The 20738-nt window shown below is 37.4% G+C and overlaps 1 protein-coding gene across 10 annotated transcripts in view; it reads right to left on the reverse strand.

The window, feature by feature from the left end:
* Positions 1 to 20738, reverse strand: part of KIF23 (kinesin family member 23) — a 263401-nt gene that overhangs the window by 218745 nt on the left and 23918 nt on the right. For 3 of the 10 annotated variants that reach the window (XM_053718489.1, XM_053718488.1, XM_053718480.1), the window contains exon 1: positions 2 to 228. The exons of 1 other annotated variant lie outside the window; for it this stretch is intronic. In XM_053718489.1, coding sequence (XP_053574464.1) covers positions 2 to 12 — 11 coding nt within the window. In that variant the 5' untranslated portion in view covers positions 13 to 228. Of the gene's footprint in view, position 1; positions 230 to 20738 lie in introns of those variants that run through there. 6 more of the 10 variants (XM_053718483.1, XM_053718485.1, XM_053718481.1 and 3 more) reach the window with 5 other exon arrangements.

The following is a 20738-nucleotide window of genomic DNA, read 5'->3' on the forward strand; positions in this document are numbered from 1 at the left end:
CGCAGTCTTCATATCAGCTGTTTACCAGTCCGCCTCCACTCGATGTTAGTTCAAACTAAATTCCACGATACCAATTCCTTTATCCTTTTCAGCCCCTTGCCCCACTTTAGTTACTCGCTCATTTTCTGTAACTTCCACTTCTGGCGGGTAGTATTTTTTCAAATCCAACCAATCACGGTACCTAGTGACGTCATTCTTTCAGTACCAGAGAGAGATGAGACTAGTGTAACACTCGTAGAGAAGTCGAGCGCCGCCTACTGTATCCAGTTATAATGCTATACTGTATCCAGCTATAATGCTATACTGTATCCACTCCAGCTATAATGCATTAGTGTGAAGTAAGCAGATCGTACAGTAAATAATACTTTTCGGATGTGAATAATACATTATATTCATGTTTTCTTTATTCATTACCTTGTTAGTTTGTTATGCATATTTATATGCGACCTTTATGAAAGTTAAAAAAAAAAAAAAAATTGTGGCGGAATGATGATTTACAAGTGTGGGGAAATAAAATGTTTTATTATTTTAATTAGAAATGGACAAATATATTGTTCTCATTATAAGAAATAGTAACATGGTTGTCACCTTTTCAAGAAAAAAAAAAATACTGGCCAAACTTATTAGCACACGTTTGGATAAATAATTATACAGCATACATCAGGAACTAAAGCTGCTAGGTCCTACTCCTAGGACTGATTTAAAATGGTCATTTGATTATACAGTATATGTAGAAAACCATTTACCCAAACTGCCTGCGACTGGAAAAGAGTTGGATTTCTGAATAGTTTGGATTTTGGAATATTTGTATCTGTAAAATGGGACATTTTGGAGAGGTGATGGAACCAAGTGTAATAAGGTGACCAGATTTTTAAAATAAAATCCGGGGACATTTTTTTTTAATTGGCAAATGGTAAAAAATTATTTTATTAGCATATTTTCCTCAAATTATATATGCAGTGCATTTGGTATGTGTTTATGAAGTGATTTTATGATATACGTTATTTCTCTTGGAATCTTTATTTGAAAAAGCAAGAATATAAGCTTAGGAGCCGGCCCATTTTTTTATTCAGCACCTGGGTAGCATTTGCTGATCGGTGTCTAAATGTAGCTAACAATCGGCAAGAGCTACCCAGGTGCTGAACCAAAAATTGTGCTGGCATCCTAAGCTTACATTCTTGCTTTTTGAAATAAAGATACCAAGAGAACGAAGAAATAAATTCGAAAATTGCTGCTCTATCTGAATCATAAAAGTTTAATTTTGACTAGACTATCCCTTTAAAAGCATTCTTGCAAACCTGCTGCAATATAGTAATCCAGACACATGCACGCTTCTGAGCCTACCCTACCAAGAGAATTAACTAAATTTGATAATAGAAATAAACTGGAATTTGTTTTTTAAATTGTACACTCTAGCTTAATCATTAAAGAAAAAAAAGTGTTGTTTCATGTCCCTTTAAGCTGATGAAGAAATGCAACACGACTTCTTGACAGTGCCTACCTTACTAGAGTAATACATCTTTGTTTCAAACATCATCATCAACACTTCTCATCTTTATTACTTTCTTTCTTGTTATTTAATTTGTTTATCTTTGGTTTCTATTAGGCTCCAGCATATAAAGCAGATGATGTCCTGGCATATTAACTATATAAGTGCTTACCCTAACAAACAGTGGCTTTGGATGAGTCCATTCAAGAATAAAAGTAGGGGATTGCAACACTTTTTAGTATTGTACCCTGCATCTCAATCATAAAATTTTAATGTTAACTTCCATGTTCCTTTAAGCAAATAAAGAACATAAGAATGAGGAAGCCTCCCTAAACAGGGACAGTTTGTCTTCATCATACTTCTAAATTTCACCGGGGGAAGGCAGTTTGGTTTGTGGGTAACTTCCCATTGATTCCAGGGGTGGGGTGTGGGCATGGTCCCAATGTAGCATGAGTGGGTTTGGTGGGTATATAGTTAATGGGTGGGTGGTCTCACTCTAGTGGTTTACATTTATAGGTAAGGAACAGCAGGAGAGGGAAACAGAGCCATCAGTGGAAAATGCAGAAACGTATGAAGCTCTGGTTCTTCAATAGCTAAAATAGGTTAGATAACCGTCTTCCCGCTCAGAAACACTCAAATAATAATAATCACATTCAGACAATTTCACTTAAAGGGCCACTAAACCCAAAATCTTTCTTTCATGATTCAGATAGAGAATAGAAATTTAAACAGCATTATAATTTACTTCCATTATTTATTTTGCTTCATTTTTTAAATATCCTTAGTTGAAGAAAAAGCAAGGCACATGGTGAGCCAATCACACGAGGCTTCTATGTGCAGCAACCAATCAGCAGCTTGTGAGCATATCTAGATATGCTTTTCATCAAAGAATATCAAGAGAATACAACAAATTAGATAATATAAGTAAATTAGAAAGATGTTTAAAATTGCATTCTCTTTCTAAATCATAAAAGAAAAAATGTGGGTGGCATGTCCCTTTAAATTCCAAACCCATATTACCATGGAAGACAAATTAAATTTAAAGTATATATAGGGACTGAGAGACATTGCTCATGAACCAAGAAACAATAAAATATTTCTCAGCCTCTGCTTTTTCAGATACAAATATTAAACAATTACTTTCTTTCATTTTCTGTGCCGAGAACATCCAAAAAATCCCTATATACCTCTTCTTCCTGTGTCTGCCTCTCTTTCTGTGTGTGTGCACTACGTGTGATAACTGTCAGCTCAGCTACTGAAGCAGACTCCGGTCTCTGTGTCACGTGATCACTGCTGCTGCGTTGACCCTCATTCCCCTCACTGATTTTCCTCCTTCTGACCCAGCCCACTTCTCATCCTTGTAAGGTAATGAAGTGACCTCGCTCTCTCAGGTCAGATTGTATCATCAGATTAAAACCTAAAGCTCTGAACAAGTTACTGCCGTTACAAACAGATCGGCTAATTCTGCGCTGCACAGCTAATTATTGGCTTGGCTGTGGAACAAAAAATAAGACCAAAAAACATTGCACTATAAATGCAGCTTTACCTGGCAGCGCAGCAATAGATACGTGTGGCTATGGCTAGCGCCCCAGCGCTTGGCTGCACTGCAACATGAGTCAGGGACAGTGGAAAAGGAGCCGGGGACATCATTTTTCCAGGGACAGTCTCCTCAATCCGGGGACTGTCCCCGGAAATCGGGGAGTCGGGGACGTCTGGTCACCCTAAAGTGTAAACAACAATATCTTATGTCAATTGGACAATAATTACAGGGTGTGGGTAAAAGCCGGATCCTGCCGGATCTTGCCTGATCCATGCCTAATTTAGACAAATACACACACATTTAATTGTTTTCCACACAAACACATCCAGACACTTCTGTATCCAACAATATTTTACTCAAAAACATTTGGGTCCTTTCAAAACCAGCACTTTTTTTTTACAGAAAAACTGCCGGATCCTGCCGGATCCATGCCTAATTTAGACAGATACACACACATCTAAGTGTTTTCCACACAAACACCAAACACATCCAGAAACTTCTGGATCTATCAATATTTTACACAAAAACATTTGGCTCCTTTTAGAACCAACACTTTTTTTTGCAGAAAAACAGCCGGATCCATGCCTAATTTAGACAGATACACACAAATTTAAAGGGACACTGAACCCAAAATGTTTCTTTCGTGATTCAGATAGAGCATGTAATTTTAAACAACTTTCTAATTTACTCCTATTATCAATTTTTCTTCGTTCTCTTGCTTTCTTTATTTGAAAAAGAAGGCATTTAAAGTATTTTTTGGTTCAGGACCATGGAAAGCACTTGTTTATTGGTAGTTGAATTTACCCACCAATCAGCAAGAACAACACAGTGTGTTCACCAAAAATGGGCCGGCATCTAAACTTACATTCTTGCATTTCAAATAAAGATACCAAGAGAATGAAAATAATTTGATAATAGGAGTAAATTAGAAAGTTGCTTAAAATTGCATGCTCTATCTGAATCCCGATAAAAAATATTTGAGTTTAGTGTCCCTTTAAGTGTTTTTCACACAAACACATCCAGATACTTCTGTATCCAACAACATTTTACTCAAAAACATTTGGATCCTTTCAGAACCAACACTCACTTTCTTTACAGAAAAACAGCCGGATCCTGACGGATCCATGCCTAATTTCAACAGATACACACAAATTTAAGTGTTTTGCACACAAACACATCTAGACACTACTGGATCCAACAACATTTTACTCAAAAACATCTGGGTGCTTTCAGAATCAACACTTTTTTACAGAAAAACAGACGGATCCTGCCAGATCAATGCCTAATTTCGACAAATACACACAAATGTAAGTGTTTTCCACACAAACACATTCAGAATCTGTATCCAACAACATTTTATTTAAAAACATTTGGGTCCTTTCAGAACCCACACTTTTTTACAGAAAAACAGCCGGATCCATGCCAAATTTAGACAAGTACACACACATGTAAGTGTTTTCCACACAAACACATCCAGACACTTCTGTATCCAACAACATTTTACTCAAAAACATTTGAGTTGTTTCAGAACCAACACTTTTTTCAGAAAAACAGCTGGATCCATGCCTAATTTAGACAGATACACACAAATGTAATTGTTTTCCACACAAACACATGCAGACACTTCTGGATCCATAAATATTTTACACAAAAACGTTTGGGTCCATTAAGAACCAACACTTTTTTTCAGAAAAACAGACAGATCCTGCTGGATCCATGCCTAATTTAGACAGATATACACAAATTTAAGTGTTTTCCATACAAACACATCCAGACACTTCTGTATCCTTCAATATTTTACACCAAAACATCTGTGTCCTTTTAGAACCAACACTTTTTTTTTTTTTTGCTGCAAAGCAGCTGGATCTTGCCAGATTCATTTCTTATTTAGACAGATATCCTCAAATTTAAATATTTTTCTATACAAACACATCCAGTCACTTCTAGATCCAATAATATTTTACACAAAAACATCTGCGTCCTTTCAGAACCAACACTTTTTTACAGAAAAACCGCCGAATCCTACCGGATCCATGTCTAATTTAGGCAGATATACACAAATGTAAGTGTTTTTCACACAAATACATCCAGATACTTGTGGATCCATCAATATTTTACAAAAAAACATCTGGTCCCTTTTAAGAACCAACACTTTTTTTTACACAAAAACAGCCTGATCCTGTTATATCCATGTCTTATTTAGACAGATATACACAAATTGAATTTTTGTCCACACAAACACATCCAGACATTTTTGGGTTGTACATTTTATTTACACAAAAACATGTAGGTCCTTTCAGAACCAACAGTTTTTTTTTACAGAAAAACAGCTAAGCTGTTGGTTCTGAAAGGACCCAAATGTTTTTTGAGTAAAATGTTGTTGGATACAGAAGTGTTTGGATGTGATTGTGTGGAAAACTCTTAAATGTGTGTGTATCTGTCTAAATTAGGCATGGATCCGTCAGGATCTGGCTGTTTTTCTGTAAAAAACTGTTGGTTCTGAAATGACCCAAATGTTTTGCAGTAAAAAGTTGTTGGATACAAAAGTGTCTGGATGTGTTTGTGTGGAAAACACTTAAATTTGTGTGTATCTGTCGAAATTAGGCATGGATCCTGCTGTTTTTCAGAAAAAAAGTGTTGGTTCTGAAAGGCCCCAAATGTTTTGCAGTAAAATGTTGATGGATACAGAAGTGTCTGTTTGTGTGTTTCTGTCGAAATTAGGCATGGATCCGGTAGGATCCGGTAGGATCCAGCTGTTTTTCTGTAAAAAAAAGTGTTGGTTCTGAAAGGACCCAAATGTTTTTGTGTAAACTATTGATAGATCCAGAAGTGTCTGGATGTGTTTGTGTGGAAAACACTTAAATTTGTGTGTATCTGTCTAAATTAGGCATGGATCCGGTAGGATCCGGCTGTTTTTCTGTAAAAATGTGTTGGGTCTGAAAGGACCCAAACGTTTTTGCATAAAATATTGATTGATCCAGAAGTGTCTGGATGTGTTTGTGTGGACAACACTGGAATTTGTGTGTATTTGTCTAAATTTGGCATGGATCCGGCAGGATCCGTCTGTTTTTCTGTAAAAAAGTGTTGGTTCTGAAAGGACCCAAATGTTTTTGAGTGACATGTTGTTGGATACAGAAGTGTTATGGATGTGTTTGTGTGTATTTGTCTAAATTAGGCATGGATCCAGCTTTTTTTTCTGAAACAAAGTGTTGGTTCTGAAAGGACCCAAATGTTTTTGCATAAAATATTGATGGATACAGCAGAAGTGTCTGGATTTGTGGAAAACACTTAAAGGGACACTCAAGTCAAAATTAAACTTCATGATTCAGATACAGAATGCAATTATAAACAACTTTACAATTTACTTCCATTAACTAAATGTGCACAGTCTATTAATATTTATACTTTTTGAGTCACCAGCTTCAACTGAGCATGTGCAAGAATTCACAGAATAAATGTATATGCATTTGTGATTGGCTGATGGCTGTCACATGATACAGGGGGAGTGGAAATAGACATAATTTTGCGATTTATTTAAAAAAAAAATCTACTACTCATTTGAAGTTCAGACTAAGTGCTATTGCATTGTCTTCTTATAATGCATTTTTTGATTATGCAAATCTTTTGTATTGACTGGTCCTTTAAATTTGTGTGTATCTGTCTAAATTTGGCATGGATCCGTTAGGATCCGTCTGTTTTTCTGTAAAATAGTGTTGGTTTTGAAAGGACCCAAATATTTTTGAGTAAAATGTTGTTGAATACAGAAGTGTCTAGATGTGTTTGTGTGGAAAACACTTAAATTTGTGTGTATTTTTCTAAATTAGGCATGGATCCGGTAGGATCCGGCTTTTACCCACACCCATATTTACATGTCGTAATACAGCTTATACATGTAGCCTACAGGTAGTTTTATAACATTTTTAATACTATTATTATAACAAAATAAGTGTATTGCAAATATCAGGATTTGTATGAAAGTCCAAATGGGTCGTTATTCCCAGTAAGGTAAGTTGGCATTGGGTTTTAAGGAAGGAAACACAATTTAAACCACAAAAGAAAAAAAAATAAATGATAGTGAATTCTGTTTGATAAACATTAAAGTTTTCAAGTAGATGTGTACTCACACTCTAATGAACTATCGCTAAGCTCTTACGGCTAGATTTAGAGTTCTGCGGCCAAAGGGGTGCGTTGGCTACGCATGCTTTTTTTTCCCCGCACCTTTTAAATACCGCTGGTATTTAGAGTTCACAGAAGGGCTGCGTTAGGCTCCAAAAAAGGAGCGTATAGCATATTTACCGCAACTGCAACGCTCAATACCAGCGGTGCTTACGGACGCGGCCAGCTTCAAAAACGTGCTCGTGCACGATTCCCCCATAGGAAACAATGGGACAGTTTGAGCTAAAAAAAACCTAACACCTGCAAAAAAGCAGCGTTCAGCTCCTAACGCAGCCCCATTGTTTCCTATGGGGAAACACTTCCTAAGTCTGCACCTAACACCCTAACATGTACCCCGAGTCTAAACACCCATAACCTTACACTTATTAACCCCTATTCTGCCGCCGCCGCTATCGCTGACCCCTGCATATTATTATTAACCCCTAATCTGCCGCTCCGTACACCGCCGCAACCTACGTTATCCCTATGTACCCCTAATCTGCTGCCCCTAACACCGCTGACCCCTATATTATATTTATTAACCCCTAATCTGCCCCACACAACGTCGCCGCCAGCTACCTACAATAATTAACCCCTAATCTGCCGACCGGATCTCGCCGCTACTCTAATAAATGGATTAACCCCTAAAGCTAAGTCTAACCCTAACACTAACACCCCCCTAAGTTAAATATAATTTAAATCTAACGAAATAAATTAACTCTTATTAAATAAATTATTCCTATTTAAAGCTAAATACTTACCTGTAAAATAAACCCTAATATAGCTACAATATAACGAATAATTATATTGTAGCTATTTTAGGATTAATATTTATTTTACAGGCATCCACCGGTTTCAAGCAACCTGGAATCTATCCACCTGTGCATTGTAACCCATTGTTTTTATAAATAGAGTGTGCATAAGCGCTCTTAGCATTCACATATTAGAATTTAAGTTTTAAGCGATAGACATTATTTGTTAGATTTTTTTTTTTTTTTTTTTGTTATTTATTGTTCTACAAGCATTTTTAAATTGTTCCTATTGTTTCAATATATATTTTAAAGTGTAACATGGATCCATGACTAATTGTTGTATAATTTTAAATGTACCAACTTTTTTATCTTATGTATTAAATCATATTAATTCAACCTATTGTTACCTTTGGTATTTGACTATCTGCCCGTAGACCCTGCCTACGTTGTTTGGCGCTCTTATATCCAATCTTAAAATTGAATCCACCCTTGGCAACTAGGTGCCAATTTATTAGAGCTGGAGGTCTGTTGCGTTATAGTTGGCGCTTAGTTATCACCTTTCCACACATTTAACCCTAACACTAACACCCCCCTAAGTTAAATATAATTTAAATCTAACGAAATAAATTAACTCTTATTAAATAAATTATTCCTATTTAAAGCTAAATACTTACCTGTAAAATAAACCCTAATATAGCTACAATATAACGAATAATTATATTGTAGCTATTTTAGGATTAATATTTATTTTACAGGCAACTTTGTATTTATTTTAACCAGGTACAATAGCTATTAAATAGTTATTAACTATTTAATAGCTAAAATAGTTAAAATAATTACAAAATTACCTGTAAAATAAATCCTAACCTAAGTTACAATTAAACCTAACACAACACTATCAATAAATTAATTAAATACAATACCTACAAATAACTACAATTAAATAAACTAACTAAAGTACAAAAAATAAAAAAGAACTAAGTTACAAAAAATAAAAAAATATTTACAAACATTAGAAAAATATTACAACAATTTTAAACTAATTACACCTACTCTAAGCCCCCTAATAAAATAACAAAGACCCCCAAAATAAAAAAAATGCCCTACCCTATTCTAAATTAAAAAAGTTCAAAGCTCTTTTACCTTACCAGCCCTGAAAAGGGCCATTTGCGGGGCATGCCATAAATAATTCAGCTCTTTTGCCTGTAAAAAAAAACATACAATACCCCCCCCAACATTACAACCCACCACCCACATACCCCTAATCTAACCCAAACCCCCCTTAAATAAACCTAACACTAAGCCCCTGAAGATCTTCCTACCTTATCTTCACCATGCCAGGTTCACTGATCCGTCCTCCAAAGTCTTGATCCAAGCCTCCGAAATCTTCATCCAAGCCCAAGTGGGGGCTGGCGATCCATAATCCGGCTGAAGTCTTCTATCAAGCGGCGGCTGAAGAGGTCCAGAAGAGGCTCCAAAGTCTTCATCCTATCCGGGAAGAAGAGGAGATCCGGACCGGCAACCATCTTGATCCAAGCGGCATCTTCTATCTTCATCCGATGACGAACGGCTCCATCTTGAAGACCTCCAGCGTGGAAAATTCTGATTGGCTGATCGGAACAGCCAATAGAATGCGAGCTCAATCTGATTGGCTGATCCAATCAGCCAATCGTATTGAACTTGAATCTGATTGGCTGATTCCATCAGCCAATCAGAATTTTCCTTCCTTAATTCCGATTGGCTGATAGAATCCTATCAGCCAATCGGAATTCGAGGGACGCCATCTTGGATGACGTCCCTTAAAGGAACCTTCATTCTTCAGTTGGACGTCGGAAGAAGAAGATGGATCCGCGCTGGAGGTCTTCAAGATGGAGCCGTTCGCCATCGGATGAAGATAGAAGATGCCGCTTGGATCAAGATGGTTGCCGGTCCGGATCTCCTTTTCTTCCCGGATAGGATGAAGACTTTGGAGCCTCTTCTGGACCTCTTCAGCCGCCGCTTGATAGAAGACTTCAGCCGGATTATGGATCGCCAGCCCCCGCTTGGGCTTGGATGAAGACTTCGGAGGCTTGGATCAAGACTTCGGAGGACGGATCGGTGAACCTGGCATGGTGAAGATAAGGTAGGAAGATCTTCAGGGGCTTAGTGTTAGGTTTATTTAAGGGGGGTTTGGGTTAGATTAGGGGTATGTGGGTGGTGGGTTGTAATGTTGGGGGGGGTATTTTATGTTTTTTTTACAGGCAAAAGAGCTTATATGAGTTTGTAGCAGATTTAAATATTTCGACAAGATCTATAAAATTTCAATTGAACCTTAGTGAGGAATCAGTGCCTTTCTTGGATACTCTGATTATCAAGGATGGAAGGTCCTTGAAGACTGATTTGTACAAAAAAATGAGTGATAGAAACAGTCAATTGAGATTTGATAGTGCACACTCTCCATCCTTGATTAGAAGTCTACCCAAGAGTCAACTTTTACGTGTTAAGCGAATAGTCTCTGATGAGGATAAGATGACCTGTAGACTCAAAGAAATGGGCAATTGTTTTCTCAAGAGGGGTTTTCCAAAATCCCTTATTGATAGACAAATCAAAGAGGTAGAGGTAACAAAGAGGGAGTTGGTTCCTAAGGGTATTAATGTAAATAGGAAATTTCAGAAAAATGAGAGACTTGTATTTGTTACTGAGTTTAACCCACTTAGTAACAAAATAAATGGTATCATTAGGAAACATTGGCCGGTGATAAAAGATCTAAATAAGCATATCAAGGAATTTCAAGAGCCCCCCATGCCAGCGTATAGGAGGTGTAGGAATATTAGGGATACTTTGGTCAAAGCTGACATTGGCCCAGAGAAGGGTCTGAGGCAGACACACATTGGTAATCCTCAGATGGGTTGCTATCCTTGTTTAGGATGTTGCAACAGCATGATCAAAGGAGAGATATTTCTATACCCCCTAATGGGAAAGAGATATAAGATTTCTGGATTTCATACATGCAATACAGATTTTATTATATATCTGATTAAATGCCCCTGTTCCAAGATCTATATAGGGGAATCAACACGCAGGGCCAGGGATCGTATAAATGAACACAAATCTAATATTCATACAAAGAATCTTGAAGCCCCAGTATCTAGTCATTTTCTCCAGGCTGGCCATTCAATCTCGCAACTTAGGTTTCAAATCATTGAACATATTAAAAGACCTAGGCGAGCTGGTGATAGGGTTAAGTTGTTGAAAACCAGGGAAACTTTCTGCATATACACCCTACAATCTATGGCTCCTGTAGGAATGAATAAAGAAATAGACTGGGGGGTAACCTTGTAATGTACGAGTCTCTCTTATAATTGTATAATAGTACCATGTGGCTTATATACTTACACTAAACAATATATGTAGATTTGAGAATTTGCAATTTTTGAACATATTGCTAGTCTTAAGTTTAATTTTAATTGTATATATGTGTGTTATATATTGTTTTTAATTGAGATTGTATGTATTTTCAGGTCTTTGAGGGTTAAAGAAGAATGATCTCTCTGCTAACAACCACTAGAGGGAGTATGTAGTTTAGGAATGTATTTGAGTACACCTGAATCAGGTAACTGAGCCCCTCCCCTCTTACTAAGGGTATAAAGTGTGAGCAGTTATGATGTTATTTAGAACATGATTAAGGTCAGCTTGTGACCGAAACGTTGTTTCTCCTGTCTGCCATGATGTTAAACCAATAAAGGAAGTTTTTTTGCATTAACAAGGTGCTGCTGCTTTTCTACTTTTGTGGGTTTTTTTACAGGCAAAAGAGCTGAATTATTTGGGGCATGCCCCGCAAATGGCCCTTTTCAGGGCTGGTAAGGTAAAAGAGCTTTGAACTTTTTTAATTTAGAATAGGGTAGGGCATTTTTTTATTTTGGGGGTCTTTGTTATTTTATTAGGGGGCTTAGAGTAGGTGTAATTAGTTTAAAATTGTTGTAATATTTTTCTAATGTTTGTAAATATTTTGTTATTTTTTGTAACTTAGTTCTTTTTTATTTTTTGTACTTTAGTTAGTTTATTTAATTAAAGTTATTTGTATCACATCACATTTACTATATGGCCAATCAAAAATGATTTCCAAATTCCTATTCCTTATGTTACTTGCCCTTGCAAATGACGTAGAGTCTAACCCTGGTCCCCTAACAAATTCCATACCTAGCCTTCCAGCTAAGAAAGGCCTCTCCTTTGTGCACTGTAATATCCGCAGCTTACTACCGAAAATTGATGCACTGCAAGCTTGGTGTTTACAATACAAACCCAAAATCATTGTGATCTCTGAATCGTGGCTAACCGCAAAAATACCTGACTCTGCCATTGCAATACATGGATATTCATGCCATAGAAATGATAGAGCAAAGAGAGGAGGCGGCATTGTAATTTATGTTGACAATTCCACAAAGTTCACCCCCTTACAAAAATCTAGCTCTCCTGCCACCTTTGATTTCCTTTCTGGCAAAATTGAAATCCCATGCAGTAAATCAATAATTGTTGCAGGGATCTACCGCCCACCTAGCTCCCCTGTACATTCCCTTTCTGACATAGCACATCTCCTTAGTGAAACCATAGCTCAAACCCCAAAAAGTGAAATTTTGGTTTTTGGAGATTTTAATATTGATTGGCTGAATCTAAATAATAATAGTTGTCGCTCACTGTTTAAATCTTTGCAGCTAACGCAATTAATCTCCTCCCCAACTCGCATAAACATCAAAAGCCATAATCACACCCTGCTTGACTGGATTCTCTCCACTTCTCCCAACCGAATCCAGGAGGCAGGTGTTCTCCCTAACAATTTCAGTGACCACTGCCTAGTGTACTGCGTGCGCAAAATAAAGGCAACTAAATCCTCTCCCAAGGTTAAAATCACCAGGTCCTTCAAAAAATGTAATCTTCAATCATTTCTAAATGACATTAAGAACCTCCCCTGGCACAGATTAAACCTAATCCCAGATCTAGATTCCGCAGTAGAATTCTTCCAGTCTGAACTCCTACAAGTTTGGAATATGCATGCCCCACTGCGTAAGGTGAGAGTAAAAGGAGCACACTTAAATTGGATCACAGCTGACCTCATTCAAATGTACCAGTTTCGGGATTCATTGTGGTCAAAGTTCAAGCATACAGGCTCTATGAACGATCACTGTGTATATAGACAATGGCGAAATATATGCACTAAACAAACAAAATTGGCCAAGGCCCAATATTTCTGTGAAAATCTGAACAATAACATATCAAACCCTAGAAAGTTTTGGAAACTCATAAACAACTTACAAAATCCACCAATCCACTCCCAACCCCGCACTGTCAATGTGGACAACCAAACCCTGCAACTCCCCTTAGAAGTAGCAAATGCCTTTAATAGTTATTTTGTCGGCTGCTCCACCACCCTGATTGACAAACTAATAAATGACGCGCATCCTGAAACTACAAATGTGGATCAGGCCCCACTAAATCAGCAAAGACCCAATATACAGAAGTTCAATTTTAGACCTGTACCCATCAATGTAATTAAGAAACACCTTAATAATCTAAAAATGAAAAACCAGTCTGGACCTGATCAAATCCCAGCAATGCTGTTGAAGATCAGTGCGCCGGCAATTGCTAAACCCATCACAACCCTAATTAACGAATCCTTGGTGTCTGGATACATAAACAAACTTTGGAAAACTGCAAGAGTAGTGCCTATCCATAAAAGTGGGGAGTTAACCTTGGTTTCTAATTATCGTCCCATATCTTTGCTCCCAGTATTGTCAAAAATTTTAGAAAAATGCGTCCATACGCAACTTTGTGAGTATTACCAACAATCTAACTATCTGACCCCTGATCAATCAGGTTTTCGCCCGAATCACTCTACTACAACTGCCCTCCTAAAAGTTTGCAACGACATCCAAACTGGCATGGAACAAGGAGACCTAACTGGAGCTATTTTCCTTGACTTTGCAAAGGCCTTTGACACAGTAGACCACGATATACTACTGCTCAAACTAAAAAACTCAGGTATTGGTGATCGTCCGCTAACCTGGTTTCGATCATATGTATCGGATCGATCACAATATGTCTCCATTTCTGACAGTGACTCCCTCCCTCTCCCGGTCACGTGTGGTGTTCCCCAAGGATCCATTCTCGGCCCCCTGCTATTCACATTATTTATAAATGATCTGCCTAATGTCTGCAAATCCTCAACTGTACACATGTACGCAGACGACACGGTAATCTATGTAAACAATTCCGATCTGCCGCAGCTTGAAGCAGTGCTCCAAGACCAACTCACAGAGGTAGAAAAGTGGATATCAAAAAACAAACTCTTCCTAAACACTGACAAAACTGTCACAATGATCTTTGGAACAGGGCCTAAATTACACAAATTACAAAATTCCCATCTACGCATCAAAACAAAATCCAATTGCACACTGACTGCAGTCCACTCTTTCAAATACTTGGGTATGTTGTTAGACCCCATCTATCTTTTGGCCTCCACATAGAAAAACTTGCCTCTAAACTTTATCCAAAACTAGGTGCCCTGTACAGAAACAAATATTGCCTCAGCCCTACAGTAAAGGAAAAGATTGTACAGCAAATGCTGATGCCTATCATGGATTACGGGGACGTAGTATATGCACCTGCACCGCAAACTCACCTTAATAAACTAAATACGTTATATAACTCGTTCTGCCGCTTTGTGCTACAATGTAACTACAGGACCCACCATTGTGACATGCTAAAAGAACTAAACTGGCTGTCGCTGGAATCCAGACGCTCCCTCCATCTTTCTTGCCTTGTGTTTAAGAGCATTTCTGGGAAGCTCCCACCCTACCTGAGCAGAATGCTCTCCCCGGCTATTCCCACCTCCTATAACCTCCGATCCAATACCAGCACATTATTTAGCTTGCCTCAATACAAAAAGAAAGCAGCTCGATCCTCCTTTTCCTACAGAGCCCCACAATTATGGAACAACCTCCCGCACACTTTCAAACCTTCCCCAAGCCTAATATCCTTTAAGAGATCCCTCTCTACATATCTCAAAACAGAATGCATCTGTCATGGTTGATTAAATACCTGTTCTATGTTAATTATTTTTTTTTTCATATATTGTGTATTATTATTGTTTTTTGTATTTTATTGTACCCTATGTTATCAATGCAATGTCTTGTGGACCCAGGACATACTTGAAAACGAGAGAAATCTCAATGTATCCTTCCTGGTAAAATATTTTATAAATAAAATAATAAATAAATAAAAGTTATTTGTAGGTATTGTATTTAATTAATTTATTGATAGTGTAGTGTTAGGTTTAATTGTAACTTAGGTTAGGATTTATTTTACAGGTAAATTTGTAATTATTTTAACTATTTTAGCTATTAAATAGTTCTTAACTATTTAATAGCTATTGTACCTGGTTAAAATAAATACAAAGTTGCCTGTAAAATAAATATTAATCCTAAAATAGCTACAATATAATTATAATTTATATTGTAGCTATATTAGGGTTTATTTTACAGGTAAGTATTTAGCTTTAAATATAAATAATTTATTTAATAAGAGTTAATTTATTTTGTTAGATTTAAATTATATTTAACTTAGGGGGGTGTTAGTGTTAGGGTTAGACTTAGCTTTAGGGGTTAATACATTTATTATAGTAGCGGTGTGGTCCGGTCGGCAGATTAGGGGTTAATAATTGTAGGTAGGTGGAGGCGACGTTGGGGGCGGCAGATTAGGGGTTATTAAATATAATATAGGGGTCGGCTGTGTTAGGGGCAGCAGATTAGGGGTACATAGGTATAATGTAGGTTGCGGCGGTGTACGGAGCGGCAGATTAGGGGTTAAAAAAAATATGCAGGTGTCAGCGATAGCGGGGGCGGCAGATTAGGGGTTAATAAATATTATGTAGGGGTCGGCGGTATTAGGGGCAGCAGGTTTGGGGTACATAGGGATAACGTAGGTGGCGGCGGTGTACGGAGCGGCAGATTAGGGGTTAAAAAAATTTAATAGAGTGGCGGCGATGTGGGGGGACCTTGGTTTAGGGGTACATAGGTAGTTTATGGGTGTTAGTGTACTTTAGAGCACAGTAGTTAAGAGCTTTATAAACCGGCGTTAGCCCAGAAAGCTCTTAACTACTGACTTTTTTCTGCGGCTGAAGTTTTGTCGTTAGATTTCTAACGCTCACTTCAGCCACGACTCTAAATACCGGCGTTAGAAAGATCCCATTGAAAAGATAGGATATGCAAATGGCGTAGGGGGATCTGCGGTATGGAAAAGTCGCGGCTGCAAAGTGAGCCTTAGACCCTTTCCTGACTGACTCTAAGTACCAGCGGTAGCCCAAAACCAGCGTTAGGAGCCTCTAACGCTGGTTTTGACGGCTACCGCCAAACTCTAAATCTAGCCGTTAGTTTGTAGGCAATTAGGTATAAAGTCTCATGCTTTCCAAGGATTCAGGAATTCCAATTTGTAGTTTAAAAGATAAACATTTTATTAAAGGGACCCCTAACACCTGACTTCTAATAATCCACAAAACCTACTTTTTCTTATAAAAAAAAATAAAGTAAATACTGCTGTCTATTTAATCTGTTCCTCTTATCCCAAATTTTTGAAGAAGGTTGTTTTGGAATACAGTGTTGATCCAGTGCTTGATTTCCTATGTAAGCTGCCATATTGTAGCGTGCGTTACAGGGGCACAGTAGTCACATGGTCATGATGCATTCATGTGACACACACACACCATATTGTCTACACATATACAGTACTTAGAGGAATCACATCTCTGCCTGCAGCGTGTGAGCTACAGTGTCTGAAAACAGTTATTTCTCAGTGAGGGTATAAATATATTTAATTTCCCAGTCTATGTATATAAAACATATTGTGCAGCAAGATTTAAATGAAATGCTTATAACTACGGTGCTTTATGTTTTTAACTCCCCCTACACACAGTTTTTTTTCTTCTTCAACTCTGCCCACAAGTTTTATGCTCTAAGCAGAGCCATTTTCTGTGTGTTATCATTGTCAACTACTGACATGCTGGGAGGGGGAGAGGGAGGAGGAAGCTCTCACGGCACGCTGCATATAATTTGTGCAAAGGACTTTTCATGACCTCTCCTGAATGTAAATCACTAAGGGCTGACACCCAGCGTAAGGATCGTTTAGCAAGGATCATATGCATTATCTAGCAGTGTAATCTACTCCTGTCACACTCTCTGATTACACACAAGTTTGACTGTGTTTATAACAAAGACCTATTTGGGAAAGATAACAATGAAGAACATATACCTATGTAACTGCTATATTATATATTATACATAAAAGAATATATATATAAAGAATATATAAAATATAGCTATGTAGGATTCCAAATAATAAACCAACTACAGTTCATTAGCACAGTAAGAGCCCCTGGGTTATATAAATGTCCTACTCAAATCAGTAATTATAATAATGCATGTGTGAAACTTGTCCTTCTCTAATGGTCTTGATGAATGAAAGTCCGTTTTTTAAAAATACTATTAAAAACAGGGGCACTTTCATTCATCAAAGTTTACAAAGCAGCCGTTTTGATTAAAAACGTACCTTTTGTTTTTTTCACAGCCAGAGCAGCTTCCCCCTCCTGGATATCCTCTCTTCACACGTCAGCAATGACTAATCCGCCTTATTCCAATCACAGCATGGCCTCAGGCAATAACCACCCTGGGGGGAAAGCCGTGATTGGAGGAAGCTGGATTTGTCATTGTTGATGTGTGAAGAGAGGATTTCCAGGAGGTGGAAGCTGCTCTGGCTGTGAAAAGAAAAAAAGGTAAGTTTTTAATCAAAACGGCTGCTTTGTAAACTTTGATGAATGAAAGTGCCCCTGTTTTTAATAGTATTTTAAAAAAAACTGGCTTTCATTCACCAAAGTTTCCCTTTACTTTAAAGCAGGTAAGTATCACAGTCCAATTGCAAATAGCATATATATTAAAGAGCCACTTCCGGGTTCAAGCATGGTGCAGAGGCCTGGGAGTTGGTGGCGTATGGACCTTTACCTGCCTTTAAAAAGTAGGATCGGTAAGTGCACTGTATGTAATTTTCTTTTCTCACATGTCTGAAGACAGGGTTACTCCCCGAAAACGTTAACACTCTAATAAACATGGATTAATTGCAATAAGGCTAAGGCTCCCTGTGGACATTTTTAGAAAATGCCAACATGCAGCGTGTAGTCGTAACTTCCTCACAGCTCCAACATCCTCTTTTAGATGAAAACGTAAGCGGTTCTCTGGCTAGAGTACTGTGCTTTAAATCCAGCCACTGCGGCCAATCACAAGATGAGCAGTGTTCAAAAAGTAAAGCTGCTTATTAGCCGAAGTTGTACTACACACTGGTCATAGTAATCCAGTCCAAAAAGAAGCAATGGGAGCACCAGCTTGAAAAATGTATATAAACTTTTATTATACCTTCTTAAAAGTTATAAACACACAGCTTGACAACATGATCAACTGGAGGACTACTAATACAGCTGACGTGTTTCGGCTTGTAGCCGTACTCTAAGCTGCTAACAGTAAATTGAAAACATCTTATTTAAAGGTTAGTCCCTTCATGACGATATTAACCCTATTCTTTTTTTTTTTTTTTTTTTTTAATCTTTATTAGAAAAATTATATAAAATGTACAGAAAAATAAGAAAGTGAGCAAAACTTCACACACATATCAAGAAAAAATCATCTGGGATATCATTACATCTATAAAATAAATAACCATCACCAATTTATAATACCCCCCTATTCCTCCTTCTTTCACTTCACTCTCTTTCCACTATAATTCAACAACGTTCTTTGGTCAAAAACGCTTACTAACTTACTTACTAACGTACTATTGTCTTATAATTTCAGATAAATATGGAACCTGTCCCGTCTCCACCCATCCCCACCCCTCCAAACAAGAGAAAAAAAAAGAAAAAAAGGGAGGGGGCAAATTAACCCAGTGCTTCCCCACTTCCCATGGACAGTGGGATTATTTGTGATATATTTAACACAGCATCTTCCCCCATATACTTAATAAATTCCAGCCATGTTTTCTTGTAACTCAAGACATTTGCTTTGTTGTAAAATTTAGTATATCATAGGCCTCCAGGAACGCCTGTCTGAGTAACTTTTTTTTAACTGCTCCTATGGAGGGGATCTTGTTATTGACCCAGTTTACATAGAGTAAGGATCTCGTTAAGATTATAACCCATTGTATAAATTTAGTGTTTGCCCCCCAGTTAACCTCCTTATTTAAGTAGATAGAATTTTCTCCCAATAAATTAATGTTCTTCTTTGTAACCATAAAAAGGAAATACTCAATTTTACCCCACATCTGTCTAGCCTTGGGACATGAAAACACCATGTGTATTATAGATGGATCTACCTCCCCACATTTTACGCATTTGTTGTCAATTAATTTATTCCATTTTTGTACCCTTCTTGGGGTAATATAATCAAAGTATATTAATCTGAAGTGAGATTCTCTAAAATTAGCTGACTTTGTAATATTCTTGATAATTTCAAAACTCTTGGGAATAATCACACTAGTACTAAGGTTATAATTGCCCCACCTATTAGTATACTCTATAATAACTCTCTCTGTCTCTGGGGTTTGTAATATACCATATAGAATAGATAAAAGACCCTTTTTAACTCTTGGACAATCTAGGATCGGATGTTTATGAACAATTCTTGGTTCTTTGCCTAACATTTGCAACAGATAGTGTTTTGCCTGAAAAAAGCTTGTCTGATAGTGGCACTTCATATTTTAACTGAAACTCCCTGAAATTATATGGACGTATCAATAAAGGATTAATCAGTTGATTTATATATATAATATTTTTAAGCCTCCAACGATGAAATACCTCATAACTTAAGCCTGGAATAAATCTAGAATTTCCTAGGAGGGGCAAGTATTTAGTAATCGTATGCCCATGGCCTACCGATCTCATTGCCATCCTCCAAGCCCTTATGATGTCTTTATAAAGAGGGTGTGTTCGGATTCTGAAGCCAAGTTCCCTGTCTGAAGCATGTAAAATAAATGGCAAAGATAATGGCGCACAAACTGCATCCCTTTCCACAAAAAGTGCCGGAGTTCTTTAAAAAAATTACAAATATCTATGTCTTTTATCATTATTGGGAGCATTCTAATGAGATAGAGAATTCTGGGTAAAATAAACATTTTAAATACTGCCACCCTTCCCGTTGATGAGAGCGGCATATTAACCCATTGTTTCAATCTTTCAACATTATGTTGAAGAGCTGGAGTAATATTTAATTCATACCATTTAGCTGGATTAGATGATAGATAAATTCCCAAATAACTTGATTTCTGGGTTTCTATAAATTTATATATTTGAATATCCACTGGTTTCTTTAACCATAACATTTTGGATTTAGAGTAATTGATTTTATAACCTGATACCACTCCATAAAAATCCAGTATATCTATTATACCCTTAACATATTTACCTGGGGATGAAACAAACATTAAGAGATCATCCGCAAAAAGCGAGATTTTTACACTTTCTTTGCCAATCTCAGAACCTACCAAAAAACTCCTAAGAAGAATGGCCAGTGGCTCCAGTATTAGATCAAAAAGCAATGGGGACATGGGACAGCCCTGCCTTGTACCCCTCTTCAAGGGGAAGGGGGATGATAGGTAGCTATTAACCAAAACCGAAGCTTCTGAATCAGAATATACATTCGCTATTAATCCCAAAAACCCACCGTCAAAACCATATCTAGCCAATACTTCCAAGGCCTTCTCTGCATCTAAAGATAGCAGAAAGGCCTCCGGC

The sequence above is a fragment of the Bombina bombina genome, chromosome 6, assembly GCF_027579735.1.
Source record: "Bombina bombina isolate aBomBom1 chromosome 6, aBomBom1.pri, whole genome shotgun sequence".
NCBI classification, from domain to species: Eukaryota; Metazoa; Chordata; class Amphibia; order Anura; family Bombinatoridae; genus Bombina; species Bombina bombina.